The 22,487-nt window shown below is 42.5% G+C and overlaps 1 protein-coding gene across 1 annotated transcript; it reads right to left on the bottom strand.

Moving 5' to 3' along the window:
* Window positions 1-363: 363 nt before the first annotated feature.
* LIX1L (limb and CNS expressed 1 like) lies at window positions 364-22,222 on the bottom strand. Its single transcript, XM_083417217.1, has 6 exons — window positions 21,716-22,222; window positions 13,929-14,092; window positions 12,096-12,236; window positions 10,366-10,461; window positions 6,309-6,386; window positions 364-5,746 (listed from the first exon to the last, which is right to left on the bottom strand). The coding sequence occupies exons 1-6, from the start codon at window positions 22,056-22,058 to the stop codon at window positions 5,504-5,506; spliced, it is 1,065 nt and encodes a 354-aa protein (XP_083273343.1). The 5' UTR covers window positions 22,059-22,222; the 3' UTR covers window positions 364-5,503.
* Window positions 22,223-22,487: the final 265 nt, after the last annotated feature.

Below are 22,487 nucleotides of genomic sequence, written 5' to 3'. Positions count from 1 at the left end.
CTGGAAGTGCTACCCAGCTTGCCTAGCCCAGTTGGGGTTGAAGTGGATGAGTCTAGTTAGTGGCACTGGCTCAAGGGCGATGCTGACAGGTGATTGGGCCGCATCCGGCCCCCGGGCCTTAGTAGAAGTACTACCCATGCTCTAGTCTAGACTATCAATCCATGCACTAATTTTGCAGACAGGATGATGTCTGGAGCTCTTAAGCTCTTGCAGCCAAATGGCAAAGGCTTATCATTAAGAAGGTGGGGGAAGGAAGAGAGAACTAACAGATTAGGCTCTAACCTGTTGACAGAACAAGCTTTGGGGACAAATCTATTGGCAGAATTTCTAACTGGGAAAAAAACCAAGGGGAGCAGAGATTCAAAAAAAATGCTATTTTATTGTATAAAATTAGGCATTACAAAATTAAGTACTGGACTTTATCGCTTATAGTAAAAGAAAAGGCAGACAGTATGTAGAACTATTTTAGGTACAGTAACCTCTGAACTAGAAAAAAAACAGCATTGAAAACCTGGACAGTAGAAATATTGAATGAAGAGGAGGATGAGGAGGAAGGCAGCTTATTCAGAAAACCAGCACCAAAAGGAGGGGATGTGGGGAATCAGGTTATAGGTGACAGCTGGGGCCTGCCCAGAGGCAAACATCTGTAGGCAGGTCTCTCCGCAAGGAAAATCCAAGAGCCACATGTTTGGAAAGGAAAAACTCAAACCCTGTACATAGTTTGTTTCTAATAGAAAGTAGTAAGTGAGGCAAGTGAGACATTCATATACAAACTGTCAAAGGATTATTTATAAGCCAACTTTATAAATGCATTTCAACATTAATACTATTGTGTAAACAAAGCTGTATATAAAAATATATATATAAAGGACAAGACTGATTTATTATTTCAGGTATACAAATGGACATAAGTGTGGAGGCCAAAATAATGCCACTTCTTGAGCTCCCTATGGAACAACCACCATCTCCACATATCTTCTACAGCCCTTTGTCTATTCTCCCTTTCTAAGAGTGGTAGTCTGAGTTCCCACAGTTATGAAGTAACTGTTTGGAGGTCTGACCGCAAAGCCTCACTGAAGGACTATACACCTGCTTATACACCATCTGGCTAAGAGACTAAAGGCCCTCAGCTTCAGCAAGGTGATTCCCAGGTGGAAAATAATCCTGTACACATAGAGTTGTATCTAGACTAAGTTAGTATGTCTACTTGAAACCAACAAACCAGGTTAGTAGTGACTTAACTTGGATCCCTCTGTGTGTGTGTCTTGTCCTCAGCTTCTAATGCCCAATTCAGAGCATCCTACCCACACTTCCTGAAGCACCAAGTTCTTATTCCTGTATACAACTGCATTCCTAAGCAGCACACAAAGGACACAGAAGTGCATTAACAGCTGACACACCCCTTTCTCCTCACCCACATTTTGCAGAACTACCATTCTTTTAGGACCCAAATGCCAGTTGTGAGGATTGGTATGCATGTGAAAGTTACAAAAAAACTTGGGGAAGCAATCTGGTGTTTTACCTGCTGACGTTGGTTCAAATATTTTGTGGCTCTCGGGCCCCAGACAGCAATTTCACTTTGTACCAACCTCCTATAAGATACAATTATAAGCAAGGGCCTGTCAGTTTTAATTACTGTATAAAAGGACTCAACAATACTATCACAAACCATGTGTTGCTATATACAGCTGTCAGCGCTGAGACTGTTTTTCTACTAAATGTCTTTTGCCCTTTGAGTGCTGAACAAGGCAAATTGATCAAGGCAGGAACAATTCAAGGGCATGTTCTTGTTAAAATATAGTCCGAGTGCACAGGTCATCTAGCTCCATCATTCCTGGTGACAATACCCTGGAAGATTATCTTCTGAGATAGAAGAATTACTATAAACACATTATAACACAAAATGACTTCCAGGATGGTGTTGCAGGAAGCCAGGCTATTTTCCCTTTCAGTAGAAAGAATCAATGGGTTCGAAGATCTTTGTTCACAGTAAGGGTAAGCTAATGCCTTGCATTAGCTGTCTTCTGCCTCTCCTCATTCCCTCCAGCTACAAATAATCTTCCATGCCCAATGTCAAGACCAGAAAGGCAACATCAAGGATGTTCTGATTAAACTCTTATTCTACCCTGTAAATAGTGAAGTGTTTTTAAAGTGTAACCATGACAATTAATCCCAAGGCTACAGGAATGCTGTTGCACATGGGTTAAGGTGCAACAGGTCTGATGACAAGTCAGACCCTGAAAATCTGGGGTAGGAAACACTCAAAACGGCACTAATGTTAGCCCAATACTCCCCTTCCCCAATCACACAGTCCTACAGTTGTGCTTCTGGATAGCTTCCCACCTCCCGTAAGTAAACTACCGGTACATAAAGCTCCGAGTCAGAATCACCACTACTGCTATTTTCCTTACGCAGTTTTAAAAATAAAGTCAATGCCATGTACACAAAAGATTCCACTGGATTTAGCATCAACCTGGAAGTAACTGTCACCCCCTAGTTCTGTGTTCACAATTAATAAAGTAGATTATAACCCCAAGTTCACCTCAAATTACGCACTGAAAATGGGAAGTAGTACTGTTACTGTATCAACTTAAGATATTTAAGTGTTAGGTGGTAACAAAATTATCTCAAGCAAGCTCAATTAGAGCTACAATCCTGTACCCACTTAAAGGGGAACAAACCCCACTGAACTCAACAGGACTTCCTTAGATTGCACTGTTAATCAGGAAGATTATTCAAAAGTGTCACAACACAGCACTCTTGAGAGGCCTAGTCCCCCTCTGTAACCTATTTTATTTCCCCCCTTTAATCCTTAAACATCACATTTTGCTAGTTCATGATACTGTCTTAGTCCCAAATCTTAAGGGTGTGCTTTGGAAGGCAGTTCTTTACCAGGCAGATGTGACAAAGTCAGACACAGAACACGCAATGCTCTCCTCACAGTGCAGATGAGTGATCTTGGCTTCTGGGTGGCTGACATGATTCCCCCTTACATCTACATCAGCTTTCCCTCATATTACACGTGATCTGCAGAGCACTTCTGTCTCTGAAGCTTCAAGCAACTTTCTCTATATACATAGTCAGTATTGCTATTTAAGAGTCCTGCTCCTAGTTTCAGTCTCTCTTTTTTATATAAAAGTGCATACATATATAAAGTTTGCATTCTACAAATTTTTGTAACTTTCTAACGTTGCTCGAACAAAGAGGCATTTATCTTTGCAGCTGCACAATCACAGTTCTTCACTTACAAACAAGTAGCTCTAGCTATTGTGTGACAGGCTAACTCACAGAGCACTCTGCCGATGCAGTCTCCCAGGACACAGGAGGCTGCTCGATTGGGAATGAACCAAAATAGCATGATTTGTGGACTGCACACATCACAGTTCACAGAAGCAAATCATGGAAGTAGACCCCTCTGAGGCACCAACTGAATCCAGCGCTCTGATATGAAGGTCCAACACAACCATAACAACAAAGTAGTGCTTCCCCCTTTGACTCAAGAGAAGCCTATGGTATCTGGAACCCAATCAAAGGATTCTGCACATAGCTGTCAACTTTTCCCTTTTCTTGGGAGGAATCCTATTCGGAATAAGGGAATTTCCCTTAAAAAAAGGGAAACGTTGGCAGCTATGATTCTGCATTCATCAAGAAGCTGAAGCTAGCAGGGAAAGAAAATGAGTCAGGGCTTTTTCTTTTAAATCAGCTGAGCACCTTAGCAACAACACTTCATCTATCTTCCTTCCCTGCAAGAGGCAAGCAGAGAGAGACTAAAATGCCAAAGGCTGGGAGCTGCTCATTAAGATTCATTATAAAGGGGTCATTCCACACCAAATCACCTGATTTTAACACTCAACCATGCTCTCACGACTCAAGATTGATACACGTGTCAGTTGTGGTTTGCGCGCTATGGCTTATTGAACCTACCAGAAGTAAAATGACAAAAATTCACTTTGGATGGTTGGTGACCCTTTTCTGTGGCACTTGATACCATTTTTATACCTTATTTTTAAAGAGGCCACAATTAGCTTTATTTTGATACCAAAATAAGCACAATCGGTTGAAAAATAAGCAAAACAGGAGGTTTTTTCTAAACTGATGCAGAAAGTGCATTAGCCTAAATTGTGCGAAAATCAAAAATGTCAAAAATTCTCCTGCGCCCAATTTTGGATCAAAAAAAATCTTAAAATACTAATTTGAGGTTATCTCATAGGTATCTACACATAAAATTTTTTTGAAGAAAATCTGAGTCGTGAGAGCACATGGCACCAGGTGATTTGGCGTGGAATGTCCCACAGTGAACTCAAATCTCTACAACCTGGAAAGCTCCTTTAAGCGACTCAAGCATGAACGCAATTCACTCATGAAGCGCAACTAGATGAGTTGTATTTTACTTATGAGAGAGAAAAGCAACCCAGTATCCCTGGTTCAAATGTAATGCTATGTCAGAGATTGTGGTTTGTTGCTCCCACTTGTGCTAGGGGAGGAATGACATGACAGACAGCCATTAACTACGGTTTACACAGTGACACGCAAATGCAGCCACTATGACAAGATACACCCCGTCCCTTGCAGCAATAGGGAACTGCTCAAACTCTGTGGAACCTTGGAATCAAGACACCAGCTAGAACAAGATGCCATTAACCAACTAAATAAAAACCTTAATAGTAGTTCGAGAACAGTGAAGAGGAGTGTTTTAAGTGCTGTGCTTATCAGGTGGCAAGGGGAAAAGGAGTGTATCAAACTACATAAACTGCAGGAATACATTTGCCTAACATACAGTTTATGCCTTATATCCATGGCAAAACTAGTATCCTCTTGGCAATGCTACATTTCCACTTAATACTGTATAGTACCTGGATAGAATTGAGGACTAAATGAGTATTAGTATATTTAACACTAAAAAGGCTACATTTAAAAATGTGCTCTATAGTGAATCAATAAGAAATTCTCTATCCCAAAGAGAAAAAAGATACCTAAGAATATCCAAGTACATTATAAAATCTATACAGAATTTTTTTTTTAGCAAAGAGGTTTTAAAAATGTGCAAATGGGCCCCTATTCTTCAAAAAGAGGCATCTGTGCACACTCTTTAAGTGATGTGTTTCAGGTTAGAACTGAAGCTCAATTATGAACAAACTCAACCTGACCAAGTTTCAACATTCAGATTTAGAGATACTTCTCTCTGGCTGAAGTATATTGAAAAATGGTGTTTGTGTGTAAGTAAAATAGGGGGTGGGTGTATCTATCTGTTTGGCGATACAGGTTATTCACTTGCCAAATCTCAACAATCTACAACCAGATTAGACTTAAAAATCCAAAATCCAAACAGCATGTTGCATGACCGATAACGTAAGAAAAATTTAAAGCCAATTAGAAGAATTTGGTTGGACATTTTGCCCCCTTCAATTTTGTAACAAGCTCTAGGTCACACCCCATTAGCAAGTTGGTTGTGAAGTGAGAGTGTAGGAAGGGAAGGGGAAACAGAACAGCTCTCTGGGGTTTCTCAACAGTTGGAAGAGTGCATGTTCCCCAGCTGGCCAGCTGCCAACATCAGAATGTCTTTCTTCTCCTTGTGGAACCGCAGCTCTTTCCCAGCCAGCCGGGCTTCATCCAATTCCCGCTCTGTTGAGGCCAGCTCCCTTGAAAGAGCCCCTGGGATATTTTGCTCCCGATTGACCCAGTCCATTGCCATCTGGTTTCTTATATCGTCATCGAGAGCACGGTGAGAGTAGTGAGCCAACACCTCCTAGCGGGAGGAAGAGAGAGAGAGAAATCAGCAGATGAGCACTTGACTGATGAAACTAGTGTTTCCCAAATACCAGGGCAGTGGAATGGAATGGGCAGGGACCAACCACAGAGGAACCACTACGGCCAGCCCATCTGCCACTGAGATGATGGTGCATACTTTAAGCGGGACTTCAAAGAAGACTGGGCAAACAGAAATTGATTGGCACAGATAGACATGGCTAAGATGCAGCAGTGAGGGCTGGAGCAACAAGAAAGCTTAGGCAATCACTTCTTGTTGGTGTGCCTGCTGGAATGTTGATCTAGCCAGAAGTCACTAGCCCCATGAAGACCCAAGTGAGCATACTCAAATAAACTCTGTTGAATAGGGAAGCTTACCCAGCCTGTGCTGAAGGCAAGTGGCGACATATTAAAGCCTTTACTACAAAGACGCTCATGGGTTACACCTGGGTTCCCCCTCCCATACTGCATTGGGAGAATCCACTGCCAGCCACATGAATCCCACACAGAAGACAGGATTGTCAGTCCAAAGGTTCAGGAATCCCATCTGCAGCTCTGCTTACCTGTCGTGAGCACTGTCTCTCTCGCATGGCTTTGAGGCTGCCATTCCAATGCAGCAGCTGGAAGACGGTCATCAGCTCCTGCCAAAGGAAAGGAGTCCAATTTTAAGCACTGTTTCAACACTAATGAAGCAAAGAGAAGGAAATTAAAGAGATGTCCACTGATGGGTGAAATGCTTCTCAGAGGAAGTGTAACTAGATGTTCTGAGAGAGAAAAGGATACCTTCACCTCCTACTATGGCTCAGCTCTAAGGCATCCCACAAGGCTTCATCTTGCTCCCACCCACCCACTCTTTAACATCTACATGAAAATATTGAGTGAGGCACCGTCAACATGGGGATGACACCAAACTCTGACCACTGCCTGAGGTCTGTAATGTACTGGATAAAGGTGAATAAACAAGGTCAATTCAGACAAAATGGAGGTGTTGTTGGTGATGGATAGTTCATCCATCTATGAAGGTGGTGCTTAAATCTACTTAGGCAGCACTCTGTCTAATAAAGCAGGACCACCATTTAGGAATGCTCATAGAACCATACTTGTTATTGGAGTTGCTGGTTGCCTGCTTCTGTGGCATGGAGTTCTAGTGCACCAGCTGTTACCTGTTATAGACCAAGATGGCCAAGCCTCAGTTGACCATGTTCTGGTAGCCTTGTCCATTAGACTACTGAAAAAGCATTGTACATGCAGCTGCCTTTGAAAATGGTGTGGAAACTCAAAATACAGCTGTGAGCGCACTAACAGTGACCAGGCACTGGAGAAGAAGAGAGACACACATGCAGGATCCCAGTCCGTTCCAGGCCCTAGCCAAAGTGTTGGGATTTTCCTTTCAGTCCATTCACAGGGAGGAGTCAGAATGAAGGATTGCCCTCTCTAACAGAACTTGACTGCATGAGATCATATTTGGAAGCCCTCCTCTAAGCTTCCATCATTACAGATGTAGTGGGTGGTGACTAGAGAAAAGGGCCTTCAGAATTGTGGTGCTCCATTTGTAAAATGTTCTCTCTGGGGAGGCTGACAGGGTGCCTGCCTGCTATGGTGTCGTTTTGGCAACAGGGAAATATGTTTTGCTTTTCCTAGGCCTTTGAAACTCTGAATTATAAATCCATGCTTATCAGCTTTATGCTGCTTTTAGACTGTGGATTGTTTGTGTTTTATTGTATGCCTTAATTATTTTATACAGTACTTTCGTATGATTACCACTGTCTGTAAACTACCCTGGGAAAGATTTTGATGGGTGGGGTATAAATACATAAAATTGGTGTCCCCCAACCCTCTCCATTCTCTAAGCTTTCTCAATTTATAAAGCTTTAATAAACCTAAAATGTAGCAATCTTTTGTACACAAAAACGCTGTGGGAGATGGACATAGAAGCACAAATAGCAAATGAAAAGTGGACAGCTTTGTGGTCCAAGATACCGTTGAAATTGGTTTATGCAAAAATCGGAATCCTCATTAAAACTTCTGCATAAGTGGCACTATACATCTGTGAGGCTATCCCAAATATCTTAGGAAGTCAACCCTAATGGTTGGAGGGGGTGCACAGTCAAAGGTACGTATTTCCATATGTGGTGGCTTTGCGATATCATTAAAATATATTCAAAGAAGTAAGCTTAATATGTAACAAAATCACTGAAATACATCATGCACTAGCACTACTTGGGCTTACTATCCTGTCTACCCAAGATTACCCTAATTATGACCACTTAGCCAGATGTTGGGCTTAACTTCAATTCTTGGTACACCAGCGTATGGTCAATAGTGTTGGGCAAGAAACTAACATGTCAGGTCAGAGCAGGAAAGGACAAACACAATCCCTATTCCTTTTATAACATATGGCAAATGTTACTGAATACATTAATTTTTCAGACTGCGGCAGGAATCCACCCAACACTCATGGGGAAATGTGGCATGATCTTTTAGAATAATAAAAAGAAACTTTACAGACTTTTGTCATGCTATGTAATAATCATATCGGAACAAGTTGTTTGTTGTTTACTGTTGTAACAATTGTTTTCTCAGAATGTATCTTCTGCACCATGGAAAATAAATACAAACATTTTTTAAAAAAATTGGTATCACCCAAAATTATTGGCAGAATTCTACTAAGTGCATTTGCCCCTAATAAAAGAAAAGCCAATAGCCTCCACAAATCTGTTGTAAGTTTTTGTATTTGGGGTGGGGAGAGGGATTGAGTGCCAGCTTAACTGTTCCCCAGCTGTTTTTCTCCAAAACAGTGTCATATGGCAGAGGGATCACAGCGCCATGGGTGAAAATCCCAGCTCTTACAAAGGCCTTTTGTATGTCCCAGGAGGCTAGCAAAAAATGCAGCATGATAGAGTTCAAGACAATGCAGGCCTGTTGCCTAGAAGAACCATTCCAGCTGCCTTGGGAAAATACCCTGACACTTACACAGAAGGACTGTGAAGACCGTCAGGGATTCTCATGGTTTGGGTCTTCTATGTGCATGTACCACTAAGAATCCTAGAGCTACAAAACTGCATGAAGGCCAGCAGAACCTCAGGCCAAAAACTATCCCATAAACCTCCCTCACGTAGGCAGGCAGGCAGGTCCATAAATACAGCAGGAGCAGGAGGTAATACATAACCAACTGAGTCACTCTGTATAAGCAGGGCCACTAATATAAACCTTGCTCTGCTAACCTACTGCAATGTTATCGTAACTAGAGAAGGAGACATCAGCACCAGGGAAACTGATTTGCAGTCACAGGCTGAGGCACCTGCCTTCAAAAAGAAAAAGAAAAAAACAAATCTGGCTCCATTCCAGCCCCTAGCAGTGAAACTCTGGGGCCCAATTTTCCCTTGACATAATGTCTCTCTATTGTCTATTCAGTGTGCTGCTAGCACAGAGTGATCATCAGAGATTTCTTGCTAGACACACAATAAGCAACGTTCACATTCCATCAGTGCACTTTAAGGTTTAATTGCTTAAGCATCCTGCATGATACCTCTGCCATTCACAGACACTAAGCTTTCAAGTCCCACTACAGTATAAACTAGAGGCAGGGTTCTCAAACTGTGGTCCATGGGCCACCAATGGCCCATAAGCTTGATTCAGGTAGTCCACAGCATGTCTGTGGATTTTGGTTGAAGAAGGGGGACGGCACATCCATCACATTAAATATTCATATTAATTATTAATTTTATTGCTTCTTTTATTTCTTATACTGCATTTTATTGTATTACAATGTGAATTCTACAAAATTCAAACACCATCAATAAGAAATAAAAGAAGCAATAAAATGAAAATGAAAAATCATATAGCATCTAGCACAGTGCATTACAACTGTTACAACAGGCAGAAAAATAATTAAGTGTTCCATCACAACTCTTAGCAATTTTGAAGTGGTCGGTGGGGGGGAGGGAGTGACAGAACTAGACAAATTTCTCTCCTCCTAAAAGCAGAAAAAATACAAAGCATAAATTCCTTAAATTGTCACAAGATTGAGGATTTAGAGTTGGTAAGAAATTCAAAAGCTATCACTTCATTCTACTGCCCAATCGATTACATGCTTTAATCCCTTAAGTACCTATTTTAAAGCTAACTGCAGAGGTGTTAGTCTTAAAATATTAATCTTCCTGAGTTGTAGCAAATTAAGCCCTCTACTGCTCAGCACTGTGTGTCTGAACTGGAAAAAAATACTGCATTACTAAACCACTTGGGTTCCCTTTCTACTTTGCATTTAATAGGCCTTTTTTATTTTAATGCAGCCTGACTGGTCCCAGTATGCATACAGCACACAAGGCTGGAATGAAGGGCTGGCCCAACACATTTTGCTGCCTGTGGCAAAGTACAAGGCGGAGTTACCTCTCATTCCATGTACATAGATTGATCAGGCTGGCAGAAAAATCTTACTTCAATACTGGTAATGAGAATGTGTCTTCCACAGCGCCCGAGGGCAACAGGCTAGGACAAGGTAGCAGACATGGCACACACTCCTCTTCTTCCCCAACAACTTGCCGCAGCTCCCTCCCGCCTCACTTTGCCTAATGGTAGGGCCAGCCCCGGAGGAATGATTAATCATATTAAAAAGAGTACCTGGAACTCTAGCATGGACTTTCCTTTATTTGACTCCAACATGAAGCGGAAAGCACCAATGCCTGTGCTTGGATTATCTGCTTCTTCTCTATTGCCCTGCAAGAAAGACAAACATTCAAGGATCTTAGGGCAGACAGACCACTAAAGAGGTATTTCCACAGCATTTGGGTACAAGCAAGGGTGTGATGTTTAATAGACATCCTTCTTTCTCAGACAGGGCAGCCTTGGTGGACTGCTCTGAGTGAAATGTATTTGTGGGGAAAGCTGTATATAAATAAACAAACTATGACTATACTGAGATTAAGAGAAACTGAAACACTGGCAAACTCTGTCTCTTGTCCATACCCGAAAAAGAGAGGGAAGGGTGAATTCACAAGCTCAAGGCTTTGCTCAGGCTCATTCCAGCTCACACACATAGCACTAATCCCTGGTTTAGCATAACATGTAAACATAGCCATTTTCTTAGGGTTGCAGGACAGCTGAAGAAAGATACACAAGCTTTTTAAGAATGACTCTTACGTCTCAATTTGATGGTTCACAAATAAGCTTCCTCACGCCACACAACAGGCATTCCAGTTACACTCACACAGAAATAACTAAACCAGAGTTCATCTAGTTTAATAGGCATTCACACTCCCAGTCCCTAGAACTGTGGCTCAGCAAGAGGATGGATAGCAATTTAGCCAAACCCCCACTAGTCACCATATTATGGTTCCTAAGATTATTTGGTGCTTAAATATGTACACAACAAAAAGTTTAGAGTGTAGATATGCAATGAACTTCAATACATTTTGCTGTCTTATTAATCAAGCATTGAGTGCTTACACTAGGCATTTAGAGAGGAATTGTCATACATTTTACAGGGCATCAGCCAAATATTGTCACCCTGTTTCCCCCCCTGTGGTTTTTCTATTCTCAGACTACAGAAAGTCAGGACTCCCCCCACAACCCATAGAGCAGTAGAGTAGTACAATCTCTACAGGTGTGTAGATGCCTTCAGCACCACTCGGTTTGGTGTCATCTGCAGATATAATGAGCATAACCTCACCACTAGGCCTGGGACAGAACTCTGTGGCACTCTACTTCTATATGTAGCAGAATGTATACATAGAAAAAGCAAATGTGTAGAAAGGCAGTTCCAATTTTGCTGGTAATTTACAGCAGAAAAGCAATGGTTGGGTGATAGTTGGAGCCACTCCTTCTGGAAGCAGGTAATTAATGCATAAGATATCAAACACAAAAATATATGAACTTTATTTTCAGATAAACAGGTGTCTAGTGTAATTAAACCTATGATCTCACAATTGCATAGCGCTTTAGGATCTTTATTCTATTTTTCCTCAACACTGAAAAGCTTTATTCCCACTATAGAGAAAAGAGTGAGGTGAGAGCAATTTGCTCAAGGCTGTCCCATAAGGCTGGTGTGCTTTTGCATGGCTCTGGAATTAGAACAGTTTAGTACTCCAGAGAGCTTCCACACAGGGTGTAGTGAAAGTGTCAAGGGCAAATTAACAAAAATGCAACTGGGAGAAGCTCTGCATTCAATAGAGAAGAGAGCATGGGCTGGGTGGGTGTTTAACAGTTTATTTTGATGACATTCCCAGAGTTGTTAGAAACCTTGCCAATAAGGGTTTCCAGATGCAAAGAATTTCCCTTCCCATGGAGTCGTGATGCTTCCCAGCAATTCTGTCCCCACCAATTATAGCCGCAGGGCTTTGAAAAGCACTCACATTGAAAGATGCCAGAGCCTCTGAGACACTCTTCTCAATAAACTCGTCTGTGATTCTCCGGGACGGATGCTCATTGAACACTGAATTCATCAGTGCAATTTTTGCTGCACTCCTCCTGGCTTCAGCTTTGGTAGGACAAAACTAGGGGGCGGGCAGAGACAGAAGAACAGGGCATGCTTAAGAACAGGAATCACGAAAGCCAATATCAGTTAGATCCCACATACTATGAAGTATGTATTTCTACCCCAAATTACTAGGTTGCAGCTATGCATGCTGACATGGTGCTCTCCAACATCCTGAAGTCATTAGGAACGGGCTCTTTAAACCCAGAAACTCCAGTCATCTACAATGCAAGAATTACACAGGCAGCTGAAGTCAGCACATATTATTTGGAGAAGGAAATACCACAGCTGGGTCTGTCAACAAAATTAATTAGCTAAAACCAAGCTGTGAACACCCTATTCTAAACACCCATTGCTGTTCTCTAAGTGGGTAGGCAGTTCAGAAACCAAGATTGCTTCTTTAGGATACCTGTTTTAAGCCCACTAAACAGAGCCTGGGTTCAGCCAAAAGTAAGGGCCACCCTGGACTTCCAAGTGTTAAGTCTGTAACCTATTGAAATTGAGGTAGGAAGGAAGATATATTGAAGTTTATGGCACAATGGCACTTACACCATAATGCTTCACACGCTGGTCTTGGACAATCAAGAGACTTATGATTTACTACAGCAATTGGGTGGACTTTAAGGGATAATCCACACAAAAGTTTAATGCAGGCTTGAGGCTGCTTGTGTCTCAGTTTGTGAGTGTTTGTAGTATCCATCCACATAACATCCAGCTCTTCTAACTGGCAGCCCACACTTTCCCCCAAACTTGGATTTCCCCAAACTGAGTGCTAAGTGTAAAAATGGAATATAAAATTACAAGTTATCCAACTGTGTGGGTTTTTAGTGTATGGAGATGTTTTGCTGGGTGCTATCTATTGCCACACCCCCTACGTCCATTTGCACCTCACCCGAAAACAAGCTAGCCATTTTGTTTCCAATAGCCCAAAAGGAAAGGATTCAGCATGCCTATTTCCACCTGAAGGAGCACTAGCAGTATTTTTCATCATTGTGGTGTGTGAAACAACACTATTTCCAATTTTTGCATGCTGAAGTCACATTTGCAGAACAGAAATCAAACATGCACACACCACAACGATGCTCCCAACAAGGACTGCCTGCTGGTATGAACAGGTAGCACTGGTTTAGAAATTAGAGGCAAAAAACTTAAGCATGCCTCTACATACACACCTCTGCACATGGGAAAATTGGTTTTGAGCTATCCACCGTATGAGATAACACTCCTGTACAGACAGGCCACATATTTTGATGAAAGGAATGGATGGCATCTATCAAGCAAAACCTCCTAGGTGAGGTGAGCTTAAAAAGAGACACCATTTTTGCCCAGTAAGTCACCATTAAATCCAGAACCATTTTGCAGGGGATAATCAGGCCCTCCCAAACATAATTAGCACCACTGCAAGAGATGCATGCACATTTCATGTTAACTGTTGTGCCTACCAGATTGTGTCCATGATGAATCACACACACACACACACACAGACCACGGAGCAGCTCTCATATCCACAGGATATATTTGACAATTCTCTAGCTGCCTGTACTAGATCAGGGCTAGTGCCATGGTTGTGGTATGAAGAGAAATTTTCTGGCTTTGCTCCACTAAATCCATCTGTACACAGCCTAAGGAACTTTTAATTGACCCCAGCAGATCAGAGTTACAGAACACCACAACAAAAAGTAATCAAAACACCTAGTTAACACATTCTAACCTGAAAACTGCCAAAACAGCTCCCCCCAGGCAATGTGACATAACAGACATAAGGAGGACTGTTAGATGGGACCATCTCATAAACCACCAGAGCACCATTTTTCAGATCAGCACCACGTGATTGCTTCATCTGCCAGAATTCCTGGAGAGCTTCCACAACGTTGACTGAAAATAGAGAAAGAGGCATATATCATAATAGAGTATTTACACAGAAGGCAGCAAGAGGAATATAATCTACAATCATCATTTGCTGCTTATCATCCCCCCACTCCCAAGAGAGATACAAACACAGGTTCAACCATGACCAAGGGTCAGCAGCCAAATCTGAAGAATGTTGCCTTTGACGTTCAGCATCCTTGGGACATGTCCAAAGCTAGAGGGGGAAAGGAAAGCCTGTGGTGATAGTTACTGAGTAAAAGTTATTCTAAGGCATGCAATACTATACTCAGGTTGACTTTAAACTTTTTTCTGCCTCAAAACAAGTCCTTTGAGGCATTTTTAGAGCATGAAATTGCAACTCATTTCCCCCTAAAATTAGGCACCGTCTTGACATTTAAAAACTAAGATACTACTGCATAATGCCTTGTGTGCTATTCTGATGCAACTGAAAATAGTTTGAGAGTGGGCAGGTTAAGAACATCCATTAATAGTCTGACTGACCTGCCCAGACACACCTAGCACAATTCATAATATTTTTCTGTGCTAGATTTTGAAACAGACATACAAGAGAAAGAAAGCAGCTGATTCAAGATTCATATGTGGTATTTCTCGGCAAATTTAAGGATTTGGGGATAGCACATCATACAAGCATTTTTAAGATGTAAAAAAAAGAATTAAGAAGAAGAGGAGTTTGGATTTGATATCCCGCTTCATCACTACCCGAAGGAGTCTCAAAGTGACTAACATTCTCCTTTCCCTTCCTCCCCCACAACAAACACTCTGTGAGGTGAGTGGGGCTGAGAGACTTCAAAGAAGTGTGACTAGCCCAAGGTCACCCAGCAGCTGCATACGAAGGAGCGGAGACTCGAACCCGGATCACCAGATTACGAGCCTACTGCTCTTAACCACTACACCACACTGGCTCTCTTAAGCCATACTGGACCATAGAAAAAATATCAGAAATCCACAGAAGGAGAATGCCTAACTCTCTACCCACCTCTTTGGGTAGAGAGTTACAAAGCCACAAAAATAAAGGCCTTGTCAACAGAAAAGTTTCACTTGGTGGTAGAACACTGAACTGGGTCTCCAATGAAGAGCTATGTAGGTGGGCAGAATGCAACCTTCAAGTGCCTTAGTCCTAAATCATTTAGGGCTTTAAAGGAAATGAGCAGCACTTTGAACTTCACTCGGAAATAAACTGTAAGACAAAGAATCTGGTACAACAACCATGTTCTAGGTCTCTTTCTTAAAAAAATGTTTTGGTCGCAACTCTGCCACAATGTGCACCCATTAAAATTTACCGAATGTACTAGGATCAAGAGCACAAGCACGCATAAACCTGGCTTTTCAAGCAGAGTGCTATCAGCTCTAACAGAAGCTAGATGCCTAACCCCAAATCAGCTTTTCAGATAATTAGAGATACTTTTGCCTTATTTCAATTCAATATCAGCTTGTTCACCCACATCCAGTCTTTCATCAAGCTCATTCAGGACTTCTATTGCCTCCCCAGAATTTAATGTACAGTAACTGGTGCTTGTCATCAGCATATTGATGGCACTCAATCCCACATCTCCAGACAACTTCTCCAAGTACAGTAGCTGCATTTAGATGCTAAGCAAAACAGAGGATGGAGGTAGAACACTGCAGACCTCACTAGCCAATGCTGATGAAGTTGAGTAGTCAAATTCCAACAGCATCTTTGAAGCTCTACCCTCCAGGATGGACTGGAACAATTGCAAAACGGTGTCTTCCAGCCCACCCTATCTAGGCAATCCAGATGGACACCATGATTTGTGGAAGTGCAAGAGCAACAGAAATTGATTAAGTGGTGTGCATCAAATCTAGATTTTTCAGAACCACCATCATCTCTCTTTTCCATGCAAATCTACTGCAAAGAAAAAGAATTTTCATATTAATGTGAATTAGCTTGATTAGCTCTAGGAAGAAGACAAATAATAGATGTGTATGTTGCTAAAATAATTTCAGCAAGATTATGCGGAATGACTATTAATGGAGATTTTTCAAATTTGGGGTTTCCTTTATACACATGTGCATGCACACTCACTCACTCACACACTCACACACACACACACACAAACAAACACAGCAGTTACTAATGAAAGGAACTCACAGGAAACCATAGACAATCTGTGCAGTATGCTGTATGGGAAACCATTGAATGCCTGGAATTCAAATGTGGGCAAGCAAAATTTATTTTTACTAATGTCAAACATGCACTTTCATTCCGAAGGAGACCTAAAGTCTTCTTCTGTAGTAGTTTGTCAAGCTATCACAGAGCAACCGAACCCATAATGCACAATCAAATATATTAGCAGTTTTACGTTACTATGCCCTTTATTTGCTTGCTCAAAAAAATTCAATCGAAATAATTCCCCTAAAGCAGATTCTACCCTGGGTGACACATAAAATATGCACACACACCCAGGTCACTTACCAAAGCCCAACTGTTATTTTCAAAGGGCAGCTTTACTCATGCATCAAAAACTGGGAGAGAAAATTTCAGAGCTGGGTCAATTTAACTGTTAAAAGCAGCCCATCAGCTGAACTAAATAGCTCTGTGGTAAAGAAACACTCTAGATTTATGATGCTTGAAATCAACAGTTGGATAATCTGGTGCCCACAGATGGCATAAGTCACCCATGGACAGAAGGATGTATATTGCACTGTAATGCCCCCACTCCCATGCATGCAGTGTGAGATTAAGTGAAAAAGCATACCTCTAGAGTATATGGGTGGTATTCAGTGCTAGTCCTACTCAGAGTATACCAACAGATATGACTAACTTAGGTTCATTAATTGCAATGGGACTACCCAGTAGGACTTAGCTGAATACACACCAAATGAAACAATAGCATTCTAGCTCAGTGTGGAAATGGCTATGGCCAAACAGAGTGAATAGTCTTTAGTAATACTGCTCACGGTGCTTCTAAGAATTGTCTGCATGTGTTTGTCCTCTCAGAAATGGCCATTAGCTTGCCCTCTTATCCCACTAAACCCCTACATTATTTATCTAGAATCTTCATGACACAATATCAATTCATCATGTGTCAAGAAAGCAACCAACCGGTTTGTGTCTGTTTGCGATGTTTGAAAGCAGCGAAAATGGTATTTTGTAGCCAGAGTATGGGTGTTCTATTCTCAGCCCAGACAAGATCCCATTACACACTGTCCCCTTTGTACTGCAAAGTGTTATGTTTGTGAAAGAAGCATGAGGCCAGACAGTGGATAATTATGCTAAGCAGCCGCACTCCTTGACTAAAATTAGTACTTCCCTAGAAGATGGAAACCAGCATTAGCAGCCTAAGCACAAATAGTATGAATATTTTGGTTAGAAAAAATACAACAAAATAGTTTCATATTTAAGATTGCAAAAATGCATGAGCTTAGAAACAAAGTCCTGTTTTGCATTTTAATATAATATGTAGAAACAGCAGTGCTATTGTTTTAAATTTATTGTTTAAAAGTGAATATGATCTGAGAGAGCGAGAGTGTTTGTGGCAATACTGCACAACACAGATTAATTACCAAAGAGATACTTTTCAATCTGTCAAAATATATTAATCCACTATGAAGATGGAATTCATTCTGCAATATCTAAGGTCCAATGCTTTCTTGGTCACCAGCATTCTTAAGAACCCCATTAATGTGACATCTTGAAAGAAGACAAAAGCTGTGTGTAAGCTGTAATGCTTCTCCTAGACCACTCTGCTAACTCGTATTTTAAATAAATGCAGCCTAGAGGTTCTGATTTTAAAAGGAAAACGGAAAAGCCCAAGGAAAAATAAAATAATTATTTTGGCTAGAAACATTTGAAAAAGCAAGCAATGATGTCTAAGATGTCCAGGTTTCCATGAAGAATTGGCTGAGCCTTTCCTCAAAGTATGCAAACACCGCATAGGAGATAAAAAGCTTAACGAAGAACAGCTTTCCAGAGGCTGCTTACTGGCTCCAACAAGACTATGGAAAAGCAATGCTGTCCAAAGCACTGTGGAAATGAAGCTGGCTTATGTTAGAATGGAAGTGTGCTTAAAGATTACAACAGGAGCCACTGTCCACACTAGTTTTTACAGTTGGTTTTACACAGTTGTCTTTGGTCCTTGGGTGAAAGTTGTTACTTCAGTTCTACCTCAGGCTTGGAGTACATATAAACAGTATGAGCTACTGCTCTAGGATGTCTTCCCAACTTCTACAAGCTAATTTATACAAGACTATGCTTATGTATACACAGGTAATCTGAAGACTGTGTATGTAGTCCTTCAGAATATAGGGAAATGATTGAAGAGAGAACAATTACTTGTGAGCTGAAGGAAGAGCTAGAGGCAATATGCTAAGTAAAGCAAGTATGCTACACGAATCTCCTTAACTGCTGGTTCAGAAGTAGTATCAGACATTTCAACGCCAGGGTTCACAAATACTTGGGTCTAACAGAATGCTATTCTCAGTCAGCATCCATGTACCATATTAATACTAGCTGGTTTTTTGTAAGACTGGAATTTACTGAGCAGCAAAAAAGGGGAAAAAATAAAGTCAAAACAAAACACAAAGCCTATGCAGATTTGCATAGTAAAAAGAAACCCAGGTTTATGTTAATTGAAATGAGAACCCACTCCATAAATACAAACAGCTAGTGTGACTATGAATTTGCCCAACTCCCTCTATTTTCTTCCCAAACTATTCTCATAAAGAGATCCTCTTTTAGGCTTAATATCATTTATAAAGCCCAATCCGATTGGTATCCATTCTCACATTCTCTCTGAAGAGGGAGAGGAGAGGACAAATAGAGACCTCTTTCACACACACCCCTAATTTACTTCCTCCAGTATTTCAAATGCTCTCGTTTTCTGGAAAGAGCAGACTGAGTTATCCATGTACTGTACTAGGGACACCAAGTGCTCTACTTGAAATGCGTTTGAAGAAAAAACAGAAAATTCAACCAGTACACAATGCAATCATTGGTTGGAGCCAGGCAGTTTGAAGTTGTAAAACCGATGCTGTACCATTTGCTCTGTATAGCAATGTATTTCTAGGTCCAGTTCATTGAACTCCTAACAACCTTTAAAGCCCTGAATGGTTTGGGCTAGGGTTACCTTACGAACCTGCTATACCCTAATGTACGTTGGATGCCCTGTTGAGAATACAGAAATGCCACATCTTACAGGTGGGGGACTGCAGTTCAGCAGCAAAAGCAATGCCAATCTTAAACGGGAAACCTCAGCACATCCATAAAAACCTACCCCTCTATTACCCTTGCCCTCCAGAACTTTTGGACTACAACTGTGCTGACTGGGGCTGCCCAGAGTGATTGTTCAAAACCCCCTTTCATTGCATTTCACTGAAAGAAATTATATTTCAAAGACCTCAACAAGTACGAAAAGCAGCAGTTCATTTTTACATTTCCTACCTGAGAGTGAGGACGTTTACAGTCAGACCACTGGCTGTTATTTATATCCACTGTTTATGGCCTTGGATCACATACTCTAGTCCCTACCTTGTGTATGACAGCACATCTGACTTGCATATTAAATAGGAAAGAATAAATGATTCCACATGGCCTCAAAGCCTTTCAGAGCCAGGAAAGCAGTGTTGTGTTTAAGTCACAGATTGCCTGCCAAGCATTCGCTGCTTAGAACCTGCAAGGCAGCGTCTACTGGGCCTGCTGCTGCTGTAGGCCAACATCTGACACCCCAAGTGGCCACAAAGTCTCCCCATTTGGAGCAGAGGACAACATTTTTCCACATAGATGTTTGCAAAAACTCATTTTAACTGCTCCTTTCCTACATTTCATAAGCCAACCAAACAGCTCTTGAAATTGGCCCATTTTGAGGCTACCCTGGAGTATGTTCACAATTAGGGCCTTCTGTACTATCCCAGAACATAAAAATTGTAGCAGGCTAGAAAACATTTCCCAAAACAGACAAGAAGAACCTCGGCCCCATTTCATCCAAAAACAGGGACAAAATATTGCTAAAAAATACAGCCAATCTGAAAAAAAGGATGGTAGGGAACAGGATTCGCCATTATTGATGGGAAACTTTCTCAGGGCAGGGGAAGACCCCTTCATTTAACATTAGCTGAAAACAAACATTCTGGACATCTACCCTATGGGTGTACTTAACATAAGCCACATAACACATCAGGCTACAGAAGAAACAATGGTTGCTTCAGATGTGTAGGATTTAAATAGCTTATTTTTACTTCAAATAGTTAGAAGCCAAAAATGCTAACATCCATACTTAAAATAAACCAATGAACAATTAAAATTATCAGCGGGAAGCAAGCAATCTTAGCAAGCAATCAAGGGCTGGAGATGGGAAGAAGAGGGCGTCTCTACCTAGAACTGCAGGTGCACAACACCTGTACCAACACCCCCCAATTACTGTCTTCCCTCTCCAAGATCCCCCGACTCAAGAATCCACAGCACTGGGGCTCCCCAGTTCACCAGACCACAACACTCCCTTACTGAAATCCACAGGACAATTTTCCTCCAGTAGTCAGTTGCTTGTCACCAACGAAAGACACTCAGCTCACCTTTTAATTGTAAACAGCTGACTAGTAAAAAGTCAAGTCAATTTTTTGCTCAGAGGCATTTTGACTTCATTTCTTACATTTCTATCTCACTTTTCCTCTAAGAAGCGCTAGGTATTCTGCAAGTCTTCTCCCTTGTTCTGCTTTACTTATTTTTTGTTTCATAAAATTTGTACACTGCTAGATTGGTTTAAAAAGAAAGCAATAACCTGCAAAGCAGTTTACAGAAAAACACACCAAATTATCAGCTATTTAAAATGCTAAAAAATAACAAACAAACAATATGTCAAAAAGAGATTAAAACACACATCAACATTCCTACTTATCTAAATAGGCTTATCTAAACTTTTCATGCTCTGAACCACCCCGAGATCTACGGATGAAGGGCAGTATATAAATGTAATCTATAATAATAATAAAGAATGACTATAAACAAAATAATTTTTAATGATAATAATGATAATTTATTATTTATACCCCGCCTGACGGGGTTTCCCCAGCCACTCTGGGCAGCTCCCAACAGAATATTAAAAACACAATAAAACCTCATACGTCAAAAACTTCCCTAAAGGGCTGCATCCAGATGTCTCCTAAAAGTCAGATAGTTGTCAGATAGCAGGCACCAAAATGAGTGCAATGAAGTTGTCTGCCTGATGTCACAACAGCACTGCAAGGCAGGCTGCTGTTAAGAGAAGGCAACTGAATTCTGCACATGCTTCAGCCCTCGCTTCTAAAAAGCTGTCCATCAGAAGAGACAGGACCACTCCACATGCTTACTACAGTCTTTTTTAAACAGCTGGCTAATGGGAGGGCGGGACCATTTTCCCTCAGGGATACATTGGACCTCGTTCCTTACATTTTTCACCCCACTTTTCCTCCTAGAAACTCTGGGCCTTCTGTAAGGCTCCTCCCCGCCGCCTTTATCCTTACAACAACAAAACAACTCTGCCAGGTAGGCCAGGCTAAGCTTATGACACGGTAACAGCTCCCACTATGCGAGCCTGGATGGGTGAGGCAGGCACTCTGCACACGCCCAGAGGAGAAAAGCAGATAACGGTGGCCGAGGCAGCCCTTCATCCTCACCGCGGCCGTAGCCTTGCGTGTGCTTGGCGAAGCTCCTGACGACGGCCTCGACGGCCTCCCTCAGCACGGCGGGCGGACCCGTCGCCGCGGCTCCCGGGGGGCTGGATCCGGCTGTCACGCCCGGCAAGAGCGACGGCGGGAGAGGCGGCAGCGGGGGCGGGGGCGGCGGGGGAGGCCCCAGGGTGAGCGACAGCCCGAGAGGCGGCGGGGGCGGCGGCAGCGGCGGCGGGGGAGCAGAGGCAACCGCCAGGGACGCTCCCGCCGTCACGCCAGGCCGCAGCGAGCGCAGCGTGCCCCCAACGCCCGGCTGCAGCCGCTGCACGCGCAGCGACTCCATCATCATGGCGAGCGCGGAGGCGTCGGCGGCCCGTCGAGCGACTGAGGGGCGAAAGAAATGCTCGGCCCCCGTCCCCTCATGCCAAAGTGTCCGTCACCGGAGCGGGGGAGGCGCCAGAGCTAAGGGCTCAGCCAATGGGAGCGCCCTCCACGAGCCTGGAGGCGGGGCTTCGGTTTCGTCGCGGTCGCGAACACCTCAGGAGCGGAGGCGGAGGATGGAGCAGGAGGGCTGACGAATGACAGCTCGGCCAGAACGGGGGAGGTGCCTGAGCAGAGGACTCAGCCAATGGAAATGCAAGGTCTCCAAGCTAGGAGGCGGGGGTATTCGGAGGGGCTTCCTCCAATCGCCGTCGTGAACACCTCAGGGGGGGAGGAGCCGGGAGGCCGGCGAATGGGTGGGTAACGAGAAGGCCGACCCAGCCTCTTAGGATCAGCC

Source organism: Podarcis tiliguerta (genome assembly GCF_965153285.1).
Source record: "Podarcis tiliguerta genome assembly, chromosome: 16".
Lineage (NCBI taxonomy): Eukaryota > Metazoa > Chordata > Lepidosauria > Squamata > Lacertidae > Podarcis > Podarcis tiliguerta.
The sequence above is the reverse complement of the archived record's forward strand: the minus strand, read 5'-3'. Positions and strand labels throughout refer to the sequence as shown.

Coding starts and splice junctions, on each gene's coding strand:
- LIX1L (XM_083417217.1), bottom strand. CDS start 22,058: ATGATGATGGAGTCGCTGCGCGTGCAGCGGCTGCAGCCGGGCGTTGGG. Junction 12,237..13,928: donor GCTGTTTTGGCAGTTTTCAG/GTTAGAATGTGT, acceptor CCCGCCCCCTAG/TTTTGTCCTACCAAAGCTGA. Junction 5,747..6,308: donor AGAGACAGTGCTCACGACAG/GTAAGCAGAGCT, acceptor TCCTCCCGCTAG/GAGGTGTTGGCTCACTACTC.